Source organism: Tursiops truncatus, chromosome 2 (genome assembly GCF_011762595.2).
Source record: "Tursiops truncatus isolate mTurTru1 chromosome 2, mTurTru1.mat.Y, whole genome shotgun sequence".
NCBI lineage: Eukaryota > Metazoa > Chordata > Mammalia > Artiodactyla > Delphinidae > Tursiops > Tursiops truncatus.
The window spans coordinates 10,365,569-10,379,659 of record NC_047035.1 but is presented as its reverse complement, the minus strand read 5'-3'; the positions used below and the strand labels follow the sequence as shown (position 1 = coordinate 10,379,659).

At 47.0% G+C, this 14,091-nt stretch overlaps 1 protein-coding gene across 1 annotated transcript; it reads right to left on the bottom strand.

The window, feature by feature from the left end:
* Positions 1 to 2,311: 2,311 nt before the first annotated feature.
* LOC101328481 (uterine milk protein) lies at positions 2,312 to 10,148 on the bottom strand. The gene is made up of 4 exons (XM_004320695.2): positions 9,512 to 10,148; positions 6,444 to 6,711; positions 4,566 to 4,713; positions 2,312 to 2,518 (listed from the first exon to the last, which is right to left on the bottom strand). Exons 1-4 carry the CDS (start codon positions 10,146 to 10,148, stop codon positions 2,312 to 2,314), a joined length of 1,260 nt encoding a protein of 419 aa, XP_004320743.2.
* Between the last annotated feature and the right edge of the window lie 3,943 nt (positions 10,149 to 14,091).

Here is a 14,091-nt window from a genome sequence, read left to right as displayed (position 1 = left end):
AGTCTACAGAGTAGCCTATCAGCCTGGAGACCCAAGAAGAGTGGACGTTGCAGGTCAAGTCCTAAGGCTGCCTGCTGGTAGAATTCCTTCGCGTTCAGGGGAGGTCAGTCTTTGTTCTATTCAGGCCATCAACTTATGGAAGGCAGCCTGCTTTACCCAAAGTCCACCAATTTAAATGTTAATCATTCCCCTAAACACCCCCACCAAAACATCCGGAAGAATGTTCGACCACGTATGTGGGCACTGTGGCCCAGGCAAGTTGACACATAAAATTATCACACATGTCATGTGTTAGTAGGAAAGAGGATTGAGTACCACCTCCTTGGGTTGCTTGGTTTCCTTCCTGGAGTGCAAACCTTTGACCTTGACGCACAGATACCTCACCTGTGTGTCCAATCTCAGAGTCAAAGGGCAGGAAAATGTGCCCTTACACATATGAAAGTAAACTCCTCTCACCGTCAACCTTGGAATCACACCACCTCACTGCTGCAGTCATAGAAAAAGCCCACCCTGGCCTCTAGTGAAGACACCGCATTTGTGGCACCAAAGTTTGTGAGATGGCACAGCTCGCCATGAGCTTGGGCAGGTGGGCTTGGTTAAGTCTGCAGAGTTGACCTGGGTGCCGACTGCGTCTCAGTCGTTTCCCGGGCTTTTTCCTATATGTGCCAATAATCTTCTTGTTTCACGTGCCACCGCCTACCTCCCTTTAGCGTGTGGGACACTGGACCCTCAATATCCTCCACGGATACCCTCTACTAAATGGGTCCAGGCCCCCAACATCCTCACGAGCACCTTCCCCCTCTGCTTCTGCCGTGGATCTGCTTGGAGATAAGACATACACAAGCATGGATCTCTAGCCCTTCCTCCCTCTGGTTATGCTGTTGACTCACTTCCTGCACGTTTTCTAGAACAATCCACTTTACTGTTCCTCTCTCGAGTTAGCTTCCTTATTGAGCTACTTCTCCAAGCTGCTCTTGTGGCCCATCCCCAGGCCTCTCCTTTCTTGGAGCTTGGGTTGTAAGTGGTGATGCAAGTGACAAGCTCTTTTCTTGGGCGTTTGAGCATCCTTGTTAAAGGAATGGACGTTTTAGCCCTGAAGTGACTCCTTTGGTAGTGGATGGAGTTCCTTCAGGGTCACGTTGTTCCCAGAAGAGAATACTTGGGTTGTGTCCTAAACCCCACCACAGAGGGACTTTCGTGGTTTGGGGTGACCAGCCCTCTCTCATCCAGTCCAAGGCTCCTGGGTCTAATTGTGGGCCCCCAGGTAGCTCTGGCTTGGTCATGTCATCACATGGCTCTGCAGTCAGTCCCCCCGCCCCATCTTTGGCCTCCAATCTCATTCTCGGCCTTGTGTTTTCAGCACTGAGCCTGCGCTCTACCAGAAGAGTTTTATTTCACCCTCTGTCCTAGTCTGCTGCAGTTACTGCTCTGAACTAGCCCACCCAGGCAAGGTCCCGCCTCTTGGGTATCACTCTTGGGTCAGCCTGTTTGGCCAGTGTCTTTGCCAGCTGTGCCCATGGCCTCTGGATCTGACTTCCCTAGTCAAATGTCTGGTTTCCATCAGACTCCATGATCCCTCCCATATGCCCAAGGCAAGTCATGGCCAGCCAGCTAGTTCCCAAGTCCCAGCCTCTCAAACACACACACACACACACACACACACACACACACTCCTGTTTTCCCCTCATCAGTTTTAGTTCGTTTCCAGTAGGGGGCAATAATAACTCCCTCATAGAGGGTTGTTGTAAAGATGAAAAGAGACTAGAGCATGGGGCAGAGAAGATGCTGCCAACATATCTGGGATCCTCTGCTTCTCCGGGTATCCCCATTTCCCCCTGGAGCTGGGTGAACACATGGAAGCCCACCGAGGTGTCCTTGGGTACCAACCCTCTTCCCAGCCTCCTCTCTGCTGTGGGACCTGCCTCTGCCCGCAGCTGCCTGGGGGGGTTAGTACAGCTCCTCTTGTACAGATGAGACGACAGGCTCTGGTTGCCAGCTGGACAGGAAGCAAGGCTGATGAGACAGCCACCGACGGAAACAGCTCCCCCGCACCTGCTCACCGCCCTCAGAATTGCTTCCCTGCCTATGTCAGCCTTCTTCCAGGACAGAGGTGCCCCAGCCAAATGTGTCTGGCAGGCCCTCAACCTGCTTCTTATCTTGCTCTGTTCTTGGACAGAAGACCAGCAGTGGCCCTCCCCACTCCATTCCCAGACCACACTTGTCAGTCTCAGCATTTTGATGCACAGGGTGGTGAATTGTATTCATTTTATTCATGACCAGCTAAGTTCCTGCGCAGCACAGTCTGGCCCCTCTACTCAGTTTTGGGGTTTAAGACTTTGCCCACAAAGAGGTCTCTTTGAGTCATCTGATCCTCCACAAACAGCAAGAAGGGTCTATTGAACTTCACGACCACAGGGTCCTCCTTCGTGTCCACGGGGACCTTCCACACGTCCGCGTCCTTGGCTGGATCCGTGATTAAGCCATGCTCGCTCACCTCTATCTCAGCTTGATGCACGGCCTGGGAGAGACAGTTTCCTTCTCAGCTCTGGGAGTGAACTCACCTGGCTGGCTGGAGAGCAAGCCGGGGCGGTGTGCCCAGCTATCTCCTGTGGTCAAGATCAGGGAGGCAGCTTCCCTCCATGGCCGATGGCAGGCGGAGGAAAGCTGACTTCCATTCCTAGAAAACCACCCTCAGCTCCCAGCAGCTGGGTTCACCATTGAAGGCCAGACGTCCCCGAGTGGGGTTGATACTAGGGTTGGTAATTGTTGAGTTCAGACATTTTCAGTGCAGGGCAGACAGCTCAAGGTGTTAACAGGTTTAAAAGGGAGGAAAGGGGAATAAAACACAGAGGAAGGCTGGGTGGTCTGTAGGCTTAGAAAAAAATCCCATAGAACGACTGAGAGATAGTCATTTCCAACACTTTCAAGAAGAATGTGATAGAAACTATTAGGGGGCTAGTTGTTCTTGTCTCCATCCATGCAAGGACAATTTAACCTCCGTGTAAAAGTGCTTGTGCCGGAACATGCATGTTGGCCTCCCTGATCTGCAAGAGGCCCTGCTGGGGAACGTGGCCATGACATTGCTTGCATTACTGGTGATGGATTCAACATCTCTCAAACCCAGCCCAACAACCAGCACTCAGTGCACACCTGCCGGGTGGGTTCTGTTTGAATTGGACACGGTAAGTAGTGCTTACACCCACTGGGCCACGGGAAGCACGGCGTCCCCTCGGGGTCCCAACCCTGGGAACTCCATCCAGTGTCTGTGAGTGACAGGTTCATCATCTCCCAATTAAAGAACAGGACCCCTGCCCTGTCCCGACCCCCAAGGTCATTGGGAGACTCGAGCAAGAGAAACCATGAAAAAGTGCTTTGTAATTTGTCAGGGGCTGTATCACGGGGAGGGACTGTGTTTGCTATTTTTGTCCTGGGCAAATTCCTCAAAGTATCCTGGCCCCTATGGCGGCCACAGAGCAGCCAGCCAGTTAGTGACCTTGGTGGAGTCATTGGAGGGCAGCCCCTGTGCCCACCGGGATGGGTAAAACTATCTCATAAATAAATGTTCCCCGGCATCTGGATGTCTAACTGGCACCTCAAGTTTAGAGAGCCAGTCTCTGTCTGCTCCCCCAAACCACTCCTGCTCCATCTTTCCTGCCTCAGGCATTGGCTCCATCGTTTCCCAGGCTCCAGCTTACAAGCCCGACTCTTCCCTCCCTGCTCCCCAGCTCTGTCTTCAAAAGGCACACAGAGCCTTCTCGCCACAGCTAACCCTCCCTCGAAGGCCCCATCCATCCTCCATTACCTCTCACCTGGGTTACCCGCCAAACTTCCTAATGGGTCCCCCTCTTCCTCCAGGGCCATTGCCTGTTCTCCGCGCGGCAAGAAGTGGTCTTTTGTAAAGCATATGTCAGCTCATGTCAGCCTCGGTGGTCTCCCATGTCAGTCAGAATAAACCCCCGTCCTGTCCAGGGCCTGGGACACCTACATGACCTGGCCCTGCCTGACTTCTGCCCTCACTTCCTACCAGGCTCCATCTTACTCAGCACTCTAACTGCCTGGGCCTTCTTGGGGTTCCTCAGAAATTTCAAGTTCACATTCCCTTAGGATACACTTGCTCTCTTTGTCTGGAACACACGTCCCCAGGTATTTGCTCCCTTCTCTCTCCTGCCCTTCATTCAGGCCTTGGCATAAAGGCCAACCCAGGCCTTCTCAAGCCTGCTCACTGCACCCCAGCATGCCGTTCCCAGTTTCTCTGCTTTCCTTTCTTCACAGGAAGTATCACTGGGGGACGTAATACATATCTGTCTGTTGGCGTGCTCACTGCCTACCCCGTCAATAGAATGGAACGGCTACGAGAGTAAGGTGTTGTCTGGCTGGCTCACGACTTCACCCTCAGTGCCTCCAGTGCTTGATGCAATTACTTTTGAGTGAGTGAATGACGAAAGAACCCCCAAAGCCCAGGGACCCAGTCAGATAAGAGTTATAACTGCTGTATAAAAAAAAAAAAGTTTCTCAATCAGGACTGTGGTGGATAAAACAGAGACTCTAGAAATTGCCCCACTCACCTCCAAAATAGATAGAGAAGACTTCTTTGTGATGCTCTGGGTGGCCGCTGTTGTAGTAGACGCATCTTTGATGTCAATCTTGGGAAGCAGATGTTTTAAGTTTATCTTGGAGGAGATCTTGAGCTTGGGCAAAACTAAGTGCACCAATCTGTTGAGAATGAAAACGACAAGGAAGCTGAACAATGTCCCTCTCCTGGAGTCTAGCGGAAACACCTTGCTTAGGTTGAAAGACCTCTTCCGAGTGAAAAGGTAACAGAAGTGTTTGTTCTGAAGTGCTGGGTTGGGGAGAGATTAAAGATGCCGGGGTATGAGCTGCAATGTTGAATTTCCAAGCAAACTGCTTACTCAAAATACACCTTGCTATTCAAATGATTCCCTTCACAGGCTCTCTATGCAAGAGAAGATGAGGGTCAGCCCAAGAGCATCCAGCCCTGAGTCCCTCCAACCCTTCTGGAAGCAGGGGTTTAATTTGGGCAATGACCCTAAATGTGGTGAGGGAGATGGAGGGCATGAGGTCCCCATGCTGCAGGTAGAGCAGAGGGAGTTTCCACAGGAGAGGAAGCTCCAGCCTGGATGATAAGCTTTCGAACAGAGAGGAGGACTCTTCCCTCTATAGACCAGCCACTCTGTGACTAAGGGAGAGTATCAGAGTGCGTAGCGCCAGCCCTCCCACCCAACATTTTAGACTATGTCAATGCGGTGTTGAGCTTCTGATGGGCTAGCAACCCGTTCAGTTGGGTCTCTCTACTGCTCTACCCCCTCTGTCCCAACCAGGAACGTTGTGGTAGGCACAACCATGGCAGAAGATGGCAGACCCCCTCTGCCGTGGCCCTCAACTGTAGGAGTAAACGCTGTTGAGAGATTTCTTCCCAATCTACACACTTACTGCCTGAAGACTGTCTCCCCAACCCTGCCGCTCAGATCAGTGGGCCATTGAAAGTCATGATTTCACTATTTAATGTACCCACATTTGATGGGACCTTGGTGAATAGCATACCCAAGCTCGGTTAGTTCAATGCTCCCTTCCAGGAATATGCAGCGGGAATCGAAAGATACTCAGTTCAGTGTGGGGAGGAGCATTTGATTGAATGAAAGAGAGCCATGCCTGTCTACAGTGGTCTCAGCTTGAAATTTACCTGCGCAGGCTCCTCCCCTGACCGTCATAACTAATGAAGAGCCCTAATTAATACTTCACAACTGAATTCGCCGATGTCACCCTACTCATTATCTCCTTAGCTTTTACTACAGTTTGAAATTGTGTATTTGTTAGTTGACTTTCTACCTCTTCCACCAGACTGAAAATTCCACGATAGTAGGGAAGTGTTTGGCTAACCATTATATTCCCAGCACCAAGCAGTTTCTCGCATACAATAGGTGCTCAGAAAATATTTTTTGGGTGAGTGGATCACGGGCTAACATGTGTGTGAAAAGCTGGCTTGCTGAGCTAGAGAGGTTAGAAGCAAGGACTAGTGACACCAAGAGAGATGGGGCTCTGGGTGCCCTTGTAGTCCCTTGTTCCAATCCCTCATGAGACCCGGCTGTGTATATTCCCTGGGGTTCCGTGAAATTCCCATGTATCTTTCCAATAAAGTCCTCTCTTTACCCATCCTGAGCTTGTATGAAGTGGGTTTCTGATGCTGTACATGTGACAAAAAGAACCATAATTAACAGTTTAAGGGGCTTCTGGCTGGTAAGGGGACTCAGGCTGCTATTCTTTCTGTTTGGTTTGTTTGGTTTGTTTCATTTTCTACAAATATGCTAGGAAATAACCAGATGCCAAACTCCCCCCCCCCCCCCCCACAATAAGGCTTTTACATAGAGGAAGCGAGGGCTGAGCAAAAATGCAATGCAATAGCATGTCCCTCCTGAACAGGATACCTGAAGCCACTGGCTTTCTGGAGTCTAGCTCGCTTAGCAGTTATCTCTTTTAGAGCCAAGTGGAACTGTCCTGCATCTGGGAGCACAAGAATGAGGGACACATTTCCTTTGTAGGGCATCTTCACCATCGTAGCAAGCAGCTCCTCGGAGCGGCTGTAAACCATCCGTTCTGTCTTCCTCATCATGTCCACCTGCACTTTGGTGTTTTCATCCACAAAGAAGTCCTCCTTCTGCGTGAGGTTGCTCTGAAAAGCTCTTTCCCAAATGCCTGGGGGAATCAGGAAGGAAAAAGTCAAAGAGTGATCTGGCGGAAAACCATCATCACCCCCAGGTTCGGGGACCCCAGAGGTCATCAGCTTGGGAAGGAAGCAGTCTATTGTTGGTGATACCTTGACCATAGTGAACAGAATATTTAAAATTCTAGACTGGTGCAAAGGAAAGAAAAGCTAACGCATGATTTTCAAAGATATTCACCATAGAATTTCTTTAAATCTGTATTTCTCAAAGGATGTTTACCAAAATACCTGCCTCTGGAACTATTACACCAAGAAAGGATTCTGTCATCAAATAATTTAGGAAACATTGACCACAGCGACCCTTCTTTGAAAACTCCCACTGCATTTGAGTGTATTAAGAGTTCAAAGAAGTCCTATGGTAAAGAAATCTGTTTAAAATTTATGTAACTTATTCCAGGAGGGAAATTTTTCATCAGAAAGACACACACCTGCGCATACATGCACACCCCTGCGTGACATCCTACTTTAGCTAATGCACTTCCCCAGTGGATTTTAAAAAAGATTCAAGGTACACACCAGTTAAAAAATGCATGTCACCCAGAATGACGGCCATCTAGTTTGGTCTGGAAAATCTCTGCAAGTGTTAGCCTTGCTTCTGATTCTATAGCCAGGCTTACGGTCCTCTCTGTTCTGTTTTTACAACTTGCCTTCTAAAGTGTGATATAGATAAAGCTTTTAAGAGGGAATCATGCCCGAGAGTTCTCTGAAGCATCCAGAGACTTGATCCCTCCAAGATCATTTGTGGAGCACTTTCTATGTCCCAGGCACCTAGTCTGGAACTGTGAGTCCAAATATGAATAATGGTCCCAGTAGCCTGAGCAAGCATCCTGTGCTGGGAAACATTGTTTTTATGAACATTTCCTTCACTTATCATGTAAAGAACAAACAATCTGCATGTCCTGGTAGGAACCCTGTTTAATCCACAACAGTTTATCCATTGATTGACTCATTCAAATCTGAAATTTCTTGAGCTCAAAAAATGTGCCAGGTACCATACTAAGAACTGAGGTTATAGCAGTGAATAAAACAGAGGACCTGTGTCCTCATGGCATTTACTTTCTAAGGGGGATACAGAGAGAAAAGCAATCCCCCACTGTAAATGGTTAAAAGTGTGATGAGCATTAGGAAAGATGCAAGCAAAGAGCTGAGTGCTGGCATGGGAGCACTTCCTCTGAAAGACCAGGGAAGGCCTTCTTGAGGAGGGAGCATTGAGGCTGAGGTTTAAAAGAAGAGGGTGCTCCATCTGGCAAAGAAGGGGAGGAAGAACATTCCTAGGGAAGGAACATCATGGACTAAGACAGGAAAAAGCAGGATGCATTTAAGGAAGAAGGGAAGGTCTTTGTGGGCAAAGCATAACAATGAGAGGGATAGTGATGGGGAGACACTGGAGGGATCAGCAGGGCTCAAAGCACGCACAGCTGGCTCTGGGTGGGATTGCATTCCAAGTGCATCAGGACGCTATGGAAGGGCTTCAGATGGGGGAATGATGTGATTTATGTTTTAAGAAAATTGTTCTGGTCTTTTAATGGAGAAGGGATTGGAGGCAGGCATGAATGGAAACATAATAATTAGACAGCTGGGGCAAGTCATCTAGGCAAGAGATAGTGGTGGCCTTGGCTACAAATGTGGTAGACCAGATGGTGAGAAGCGAACACACTCCAGATCAGCTCTGCAGGCAGAATCCATAGGACTTACTGTGTTCTTGAATCTGGAGGCTGGAGGGGAGCTTTTGTCAGGAGAAGGTGGGTGAATGGCATTGTGATTCTCTGAGGCGAGCAGATGCTGGGCGTGGTTGGGGGGATTGTGTTCGAGGGTCTGTGAAACATCCCCAAAGAGATGTCAGTAGGCAGGTGAGTATTAAAGTCTGGATCTCAGAAGAGGTGGTCCAGGCTGCATCTAGAGTGCGGGGAATAGTCCGAGTACAGATGGTGTTTGAGGTTGTGAGCTCAGGTGAGGCAGGAGACAGTTGTAGAAGTCAGAAGAGGAGAAACCAGCCAAGGGGACAAAAGAGGCATGAGCTATGGGGTAAGAGGAAAGTAGAGGGAGTCCTTGGGCAGGGAGGATGGAAGGGGACCTGCCCTGAGGAAGGGGAGGGGACAAGCTCTCCTTCACTGTGACCAGAGGGGAGAGTGAGAGGAGAGGTGTGTGAGCCTTGGGCAGCACATGGAGGACATCCTGTCAGAACTGCTTTCTTGTCCCCATTCGGGCAGGAGGCAAGGCCATTGACTGAGAGTCCATGGCGGAAGGAGACTGGTAATGCTAAGTGGAGGAAGAGGGTATAAATAGATGCCAGCGAGCGGTAACTCAGAGCCCACCTGAAGAAACAAGGGCCACGTCAAGATCTGTGACCTGGAATTTAAACTGCTAGTTTAGACACCTGGTGTGTGATCCTGAATTCAACAATGGACAAAACTTCGAAAAGCATCTCATCTCACGCTGATCTGACCTTACAAAACAAGTGAATTAGCCAATGCTCCTGCCTCTGCAAAAAGATTTCTTTTTCCCTTTTTTACCAGCAAGAGTCATTGCCTTTTTACTCCAAAATATCTTAAGCACGGCAAACAAGATGACTGAGAAGATTAAGAGGAGAAATACTGAAAAATGCTAGACAACACAATGATATCAAAGTCCATTTAAAAAGTTTTGGATCTACTGGTTTCTGGGAAAATGGGATATACTGACAAAATTTTTTTTTTCCTGACTTAAATCTTTTAGGAAACACAAGGGCAAAGTTTACCCCAAATGAGAATTCATGCATTTAATAAACCTCACCTTTGAAGAGAACATAGTTGACAAGACATAGGACAGTCTGAGGGTCCAGGTGGGTGATTAAGTCTTTGATTTTCTTATGTATCTTTTCAGCCACATAGTGATTGATGGCCTTCTTGGTTTTTTCTGTATCTTTAAGGTCAATCGTCTGGATGTCCACTTCATGTACTCTGTCTATCTGCTGCAGAAACATCTGGTTGATCTTCCTGTTGTTATCGATAAAGAGAACATCCTTGTGCTTCAGTTGCTCTTGCTTCACTAGCTCATTCCACGTCTGGACAAGATGCTTGTCCTTGTCTAACACTTGGATTTTTCTGAGGTCAAGTCCCAGGTCCTCAATGAGGTTGGTGCGCGTTGTGGATTTGATCCCCAGGGAGAGGGTGACCAGGGCGATGGAGATGGCCACAGGGGAGAAGATGATATTCTTTCTGGGATCCTCAATTATCAAAGCCTTGAACAATTTTTGGGCAAACGCCTTATGGCCAGCTTCCGTCTTCTGGGAGAGAGATGGAATTTTCTTTAATAAGACTAGGTTGATATTCTTTTGGGAGTCTTGCTGCTTTTCACAGAAGATGCTATTAAAAAGGCCACAGAGGATGAGGACCAGAGACAGCACCAGATGTATTTTCCTGTGGGACATTTCTGCAACAATCCAGAGCTGTTATTGGAAGGAAGAGGTATACGGGTGAATATTCTATGGAACGTGTTCTCAATGCTGAGGGGATTGAAAAAGGCTCATTCTTACCTGGGTGCAGTTCACAGGGGTGGGGTTGCTATTTGTCCTTAATTGAAGGATCCTAGCTAAGTCTAACAAGGAAAGTCTAATGAGTATTCTGGAACATGACTTCAGACAAATTAAAGGTAAGTGACCTGATTAACAGGGATTCAGTTCTGCCCCTAGCCTACGCTGCAAGTGGGTCTTCTCCAACCACACTGGGGTTTCTTCTATCCTTTTTGCTTGCTCTTCTTCTTCTTTTTTTTTTTTTAATACAGCGGTCATGACAAAAATCCTGAAAAGTGTGGAAAGGAAAGAAACAAGAGGAGAGAGAGAGCACAGATTGCAGCTTCAAACATCTGCAGAGATCTGGCCAGAAATACCCACGTGGAAAGACAGCCAGTGTAATGCAATAAGGTGTGCTGGGGACTGTGGAAAATGGGCCATCGTGGCCAGGCTGAAGAGGCAGGTGTCACTCAGCTCCAGCTGTGATTAGTGGCAGTGCTGGGTCAGTGGTGCCGGATTTTTTTGTTTCTGAAGCATCTAGAAATCCATGTTTTTACATGAAAATTCAATCTTGCCAAAAGCAACTTGCTCATAGCAGCTGGCCCAGATGCAACCCAGCCAGATCTGGCTTTAGAGCTGCCAGCGTGATTTCTAAAGTAAAGCCCAGGTGGTGCTCAGGCGACTTAGACATCAGCTGAATCAAGGGCCTGGCAAAGGTCATCTCAGGAAATCCTGGTCACCTCACTTAAGCCTTCCCTGTGCTCACAGCTATGGTCCCTCACCCACTGTCAGGGCAAAAACCCTCTCTGCCCCCATAAGTGCCCCCCATGATTGACTGAGACCAAAAGTCAGGCCTTGCATCTGAAGGGGGCACCAATGGTGGATTTCTGGCCCCACTGATGGGAAAGGAGAAGATGAGAACCATGACCTGAGCTTGCGTTCAAGTTTCACCTCTTTAGGGCAGGGCCATGTCCTCCCTTCCTTATTTTCCTACAGTAACCAGCTCAGCTCTGGGTACAGGGTCCACTTCTCTGCATCATCACTGCCACCACTGGTGACCTTTTTCATGGCTACTGAAATAGCATCTGCTGTGCACTAAGGCAGATGCTACTTGAACCATAGCAAAAGGGCAATAACATGCCTACCCATGTGGACCCTCACTGTCCCCAAGAGGAGAAAGATGACTTACCCTCCAGGAGAGCCTGCTGTTGTCTACTGCTGCTGTTCTCTGCATCCATCAGTGACTTATTTATACTGCCACTGGTGTAATGAAATGGATAAACCTGAATTAATATTAACTTGGCCAAAAGATTGTGTTCACATATTGTCCAGAACAAACAAGAGATGAATCATTTCAGTTCCCAGTGAGACAATAAACAAATTAATGGATTGTTGTACCGTTTGAGCTACTGTTCATTAAATTACTCCTGTGCTATTTCAACAAACATTTACTTAGCTCCTACTAAGAGCCATGCTCTGGGCTAGGGACTGGGGGAACACAAGGCTTCAGGCCTGACCTCCACCCTTGAGGAGACTTCACCCTTGAGTTCAAGGAGATCTTGGTTTTGAGGAAGAAACAAACATGTAAAAGGACTGTGGGCTACATTTTGACTAGTTCGTGGAGAGTCCGCATTACCAGTAAGGGGCTGTGCATGGAAAGAGAAGGGCACAGTTAATAATTTAGGACAATTAGGAGAGATTGAGTAACATTTCCTCTAAGTCTTAAAAAAATACACAAGAGTTAATGTATTGTCCAGGAAGCCTGAAGAGGGAATTCTAGATGCCGGGCTGGGGTGAAGTTCCCTGGGGGAGTGGTGGTCAAGGCTGTGTGTGCAGGGTTTCTCCAAGTCTAGGAGAAATTCACTTCTGGCATGGTGGAGTGAGGTGAATGCCAAATGTTCTCTTCAATAGCAACTAAAGAGGTGGACAAAATTGTCAAAAACAACCGTTTCGGTGCTATAGAAAATCCACCAAAGGCCCACAACAAACAGATAAGTGTTCATTCATGAAAAGTACTGAACTCTGTGTAAGAACAGAGTGAGCCTGTGGCATGCTTGTCTGGGGCTGCTTCCACCCTAATCCAGCTCTGCTGGTGGGTTGTCTAACCGGAGTGGCGTTGCTGTCGCCAGAGCAGGCTCACTTGACTTGGAGCATTGCCAGTTAAAGTGATGACATCGGTGGCAAGCAGAGTGTGTGTGAGTGTGGGTGGGGGCAGTGGTTCTGTTAGCCTGGAGTTGTGTTTGGAGCAATACAGGGACTAATGGATTAGCAGGGGATTAAACAGGGAGTCCCAAGAGGTGTGACAGCTACTGGGGGCTTGATGAGCTCTCTGCATATCCCAAGTTGAAAGGGGGTTCTGCACATGTGCAAACAGAGACTGGAGCAGACCCAAGATACCCACACCTCCCTGGCCCTTGGGGAAGCAAGAGAGAAAGGGGGAAAGTAAAATATGATGGTACTTGAGGTTGGCCAATATGTGGCTGAACAATAAGCAATACAGACACAGGGGTGACCTCTAGGAGGCAGGTTTAAAAATAAAGACTGAGAAGAAACATCATTGGTCATAAATTTCAGGGGAAACACACTTCACAGATTCAGTCCAAGCAAATTACTAAACAAACAAAAACAAAAACTCTCAAGAGGGAAAAGTCAGAATCCAGTTACTGCTATATGTTATCTAAAATGTCCAGCATTCAACCAAAAAAATTGTGAGAAATGAAAAGAAATAAGAAAGTGTGATCCATACTCAGGAAAAATGAAGTCAATAGAAGTGGCCTCTGAGTGTCCCTAGATGTCGGATTTAGCTGCCAAAGACTTCATAGCAGCTGTAATAAACATGTCAAAAGAACTAAAGGAAACCAGTTTAAAGAATGAAAGAAAAATATGAAGACATTGATACAACAGATAGGGAAACTCAGTAAAGAGATAGAAATTATTTTTTAATGGGAATTCTGGATTTGTAAGTACAATAACTGAAATAAAAATTCACTAAAGGGCTCAACAGTAGATCTGAGATGGTGGAAGAAAGAATCAGTGAACTTGAAGCTAGACCAATACAAATGCTCCAATATGAGCAGAGAAGGGAACATTTAAAAACTGAAAAATAAGTGAACAGAGCCTCATTGACCAGTGACACAGCATCAAGCATACTAACATAACTGTAACGGGAGTCCCAGAGGAGAGGAGAGATAGAAAAGGGCAGAAAAAATATTTGAAGAAATACTGATGGAAAGCTCCTCAAACTTGGTGGAAAAACATTAATCTACAAATCCAAGAAGCTCAAAGAGATCCACACCTAGGCACCATAATTAAATTATTGAAAGGCAAAGACAAAGGGAAAATCATGAAAGCAGCAAGAGAAAAAATAACTTATCACATGCAAGGGAATAACAAAACAATTAGTGGCTGACTTCTAGTTAGAAACAATAGAGGGAGGAATGCAGTTGGATGACATAGTTAAAGTGCTGAATGAAAGAAAAACCTGTCAACAAAGAATTCTATCCAGCAAAACTGGATAGAAAAATGAAGGTGAAATAATAACATTTACAGGTAAACCAATACTCAGAGAATAGTTGCTAGAGAACCTCCTTTACAATAAATACTAAAACAAGTCCTTCAGACTGAAAGGAAATGACACCAGATGGTAACTTGAATCTACAGGAAGAAATAAACAATGATAAAAATGGTAAATATAGAGACTCTAAATATGTTTTCTCATTCTTCTCTTAACTTCTCTAAAATACATAAGATTGTGTACAGCAATAAATACAACAATGTGTTGCTGCATTTATAAAATATATACACACAATATACATACAATAATAACAAAAAGGAGGAGGAGGAAATGAAGCTATATTGGTCT

Bases quoted from the DNA above. Each gene is read 5' to 3' on its own strand.
- LOC101328481 (XM_004320695.2), bottom strand. From the start codon at position 10,148: ATGTCCCACAGGAAAATACATCTGGTGCTGTCTCTGGTCCTCATCCTC. The intron at 4,714-6,443 runs GTATCCTGTTCA...CATTCTCAACAG, and splicing joins CAGAAAGCCAGTGGCTTCAG to ATTGGTGCACTTAGTTTTGC. The intron at 2,519-4,565 runs GTGAGTGGGGCA...TGTCTCTCCCAG, and splicing joins CTTCTCTATCTATTTTGGAG to GCCGTGCATCAAGCTGAGAT.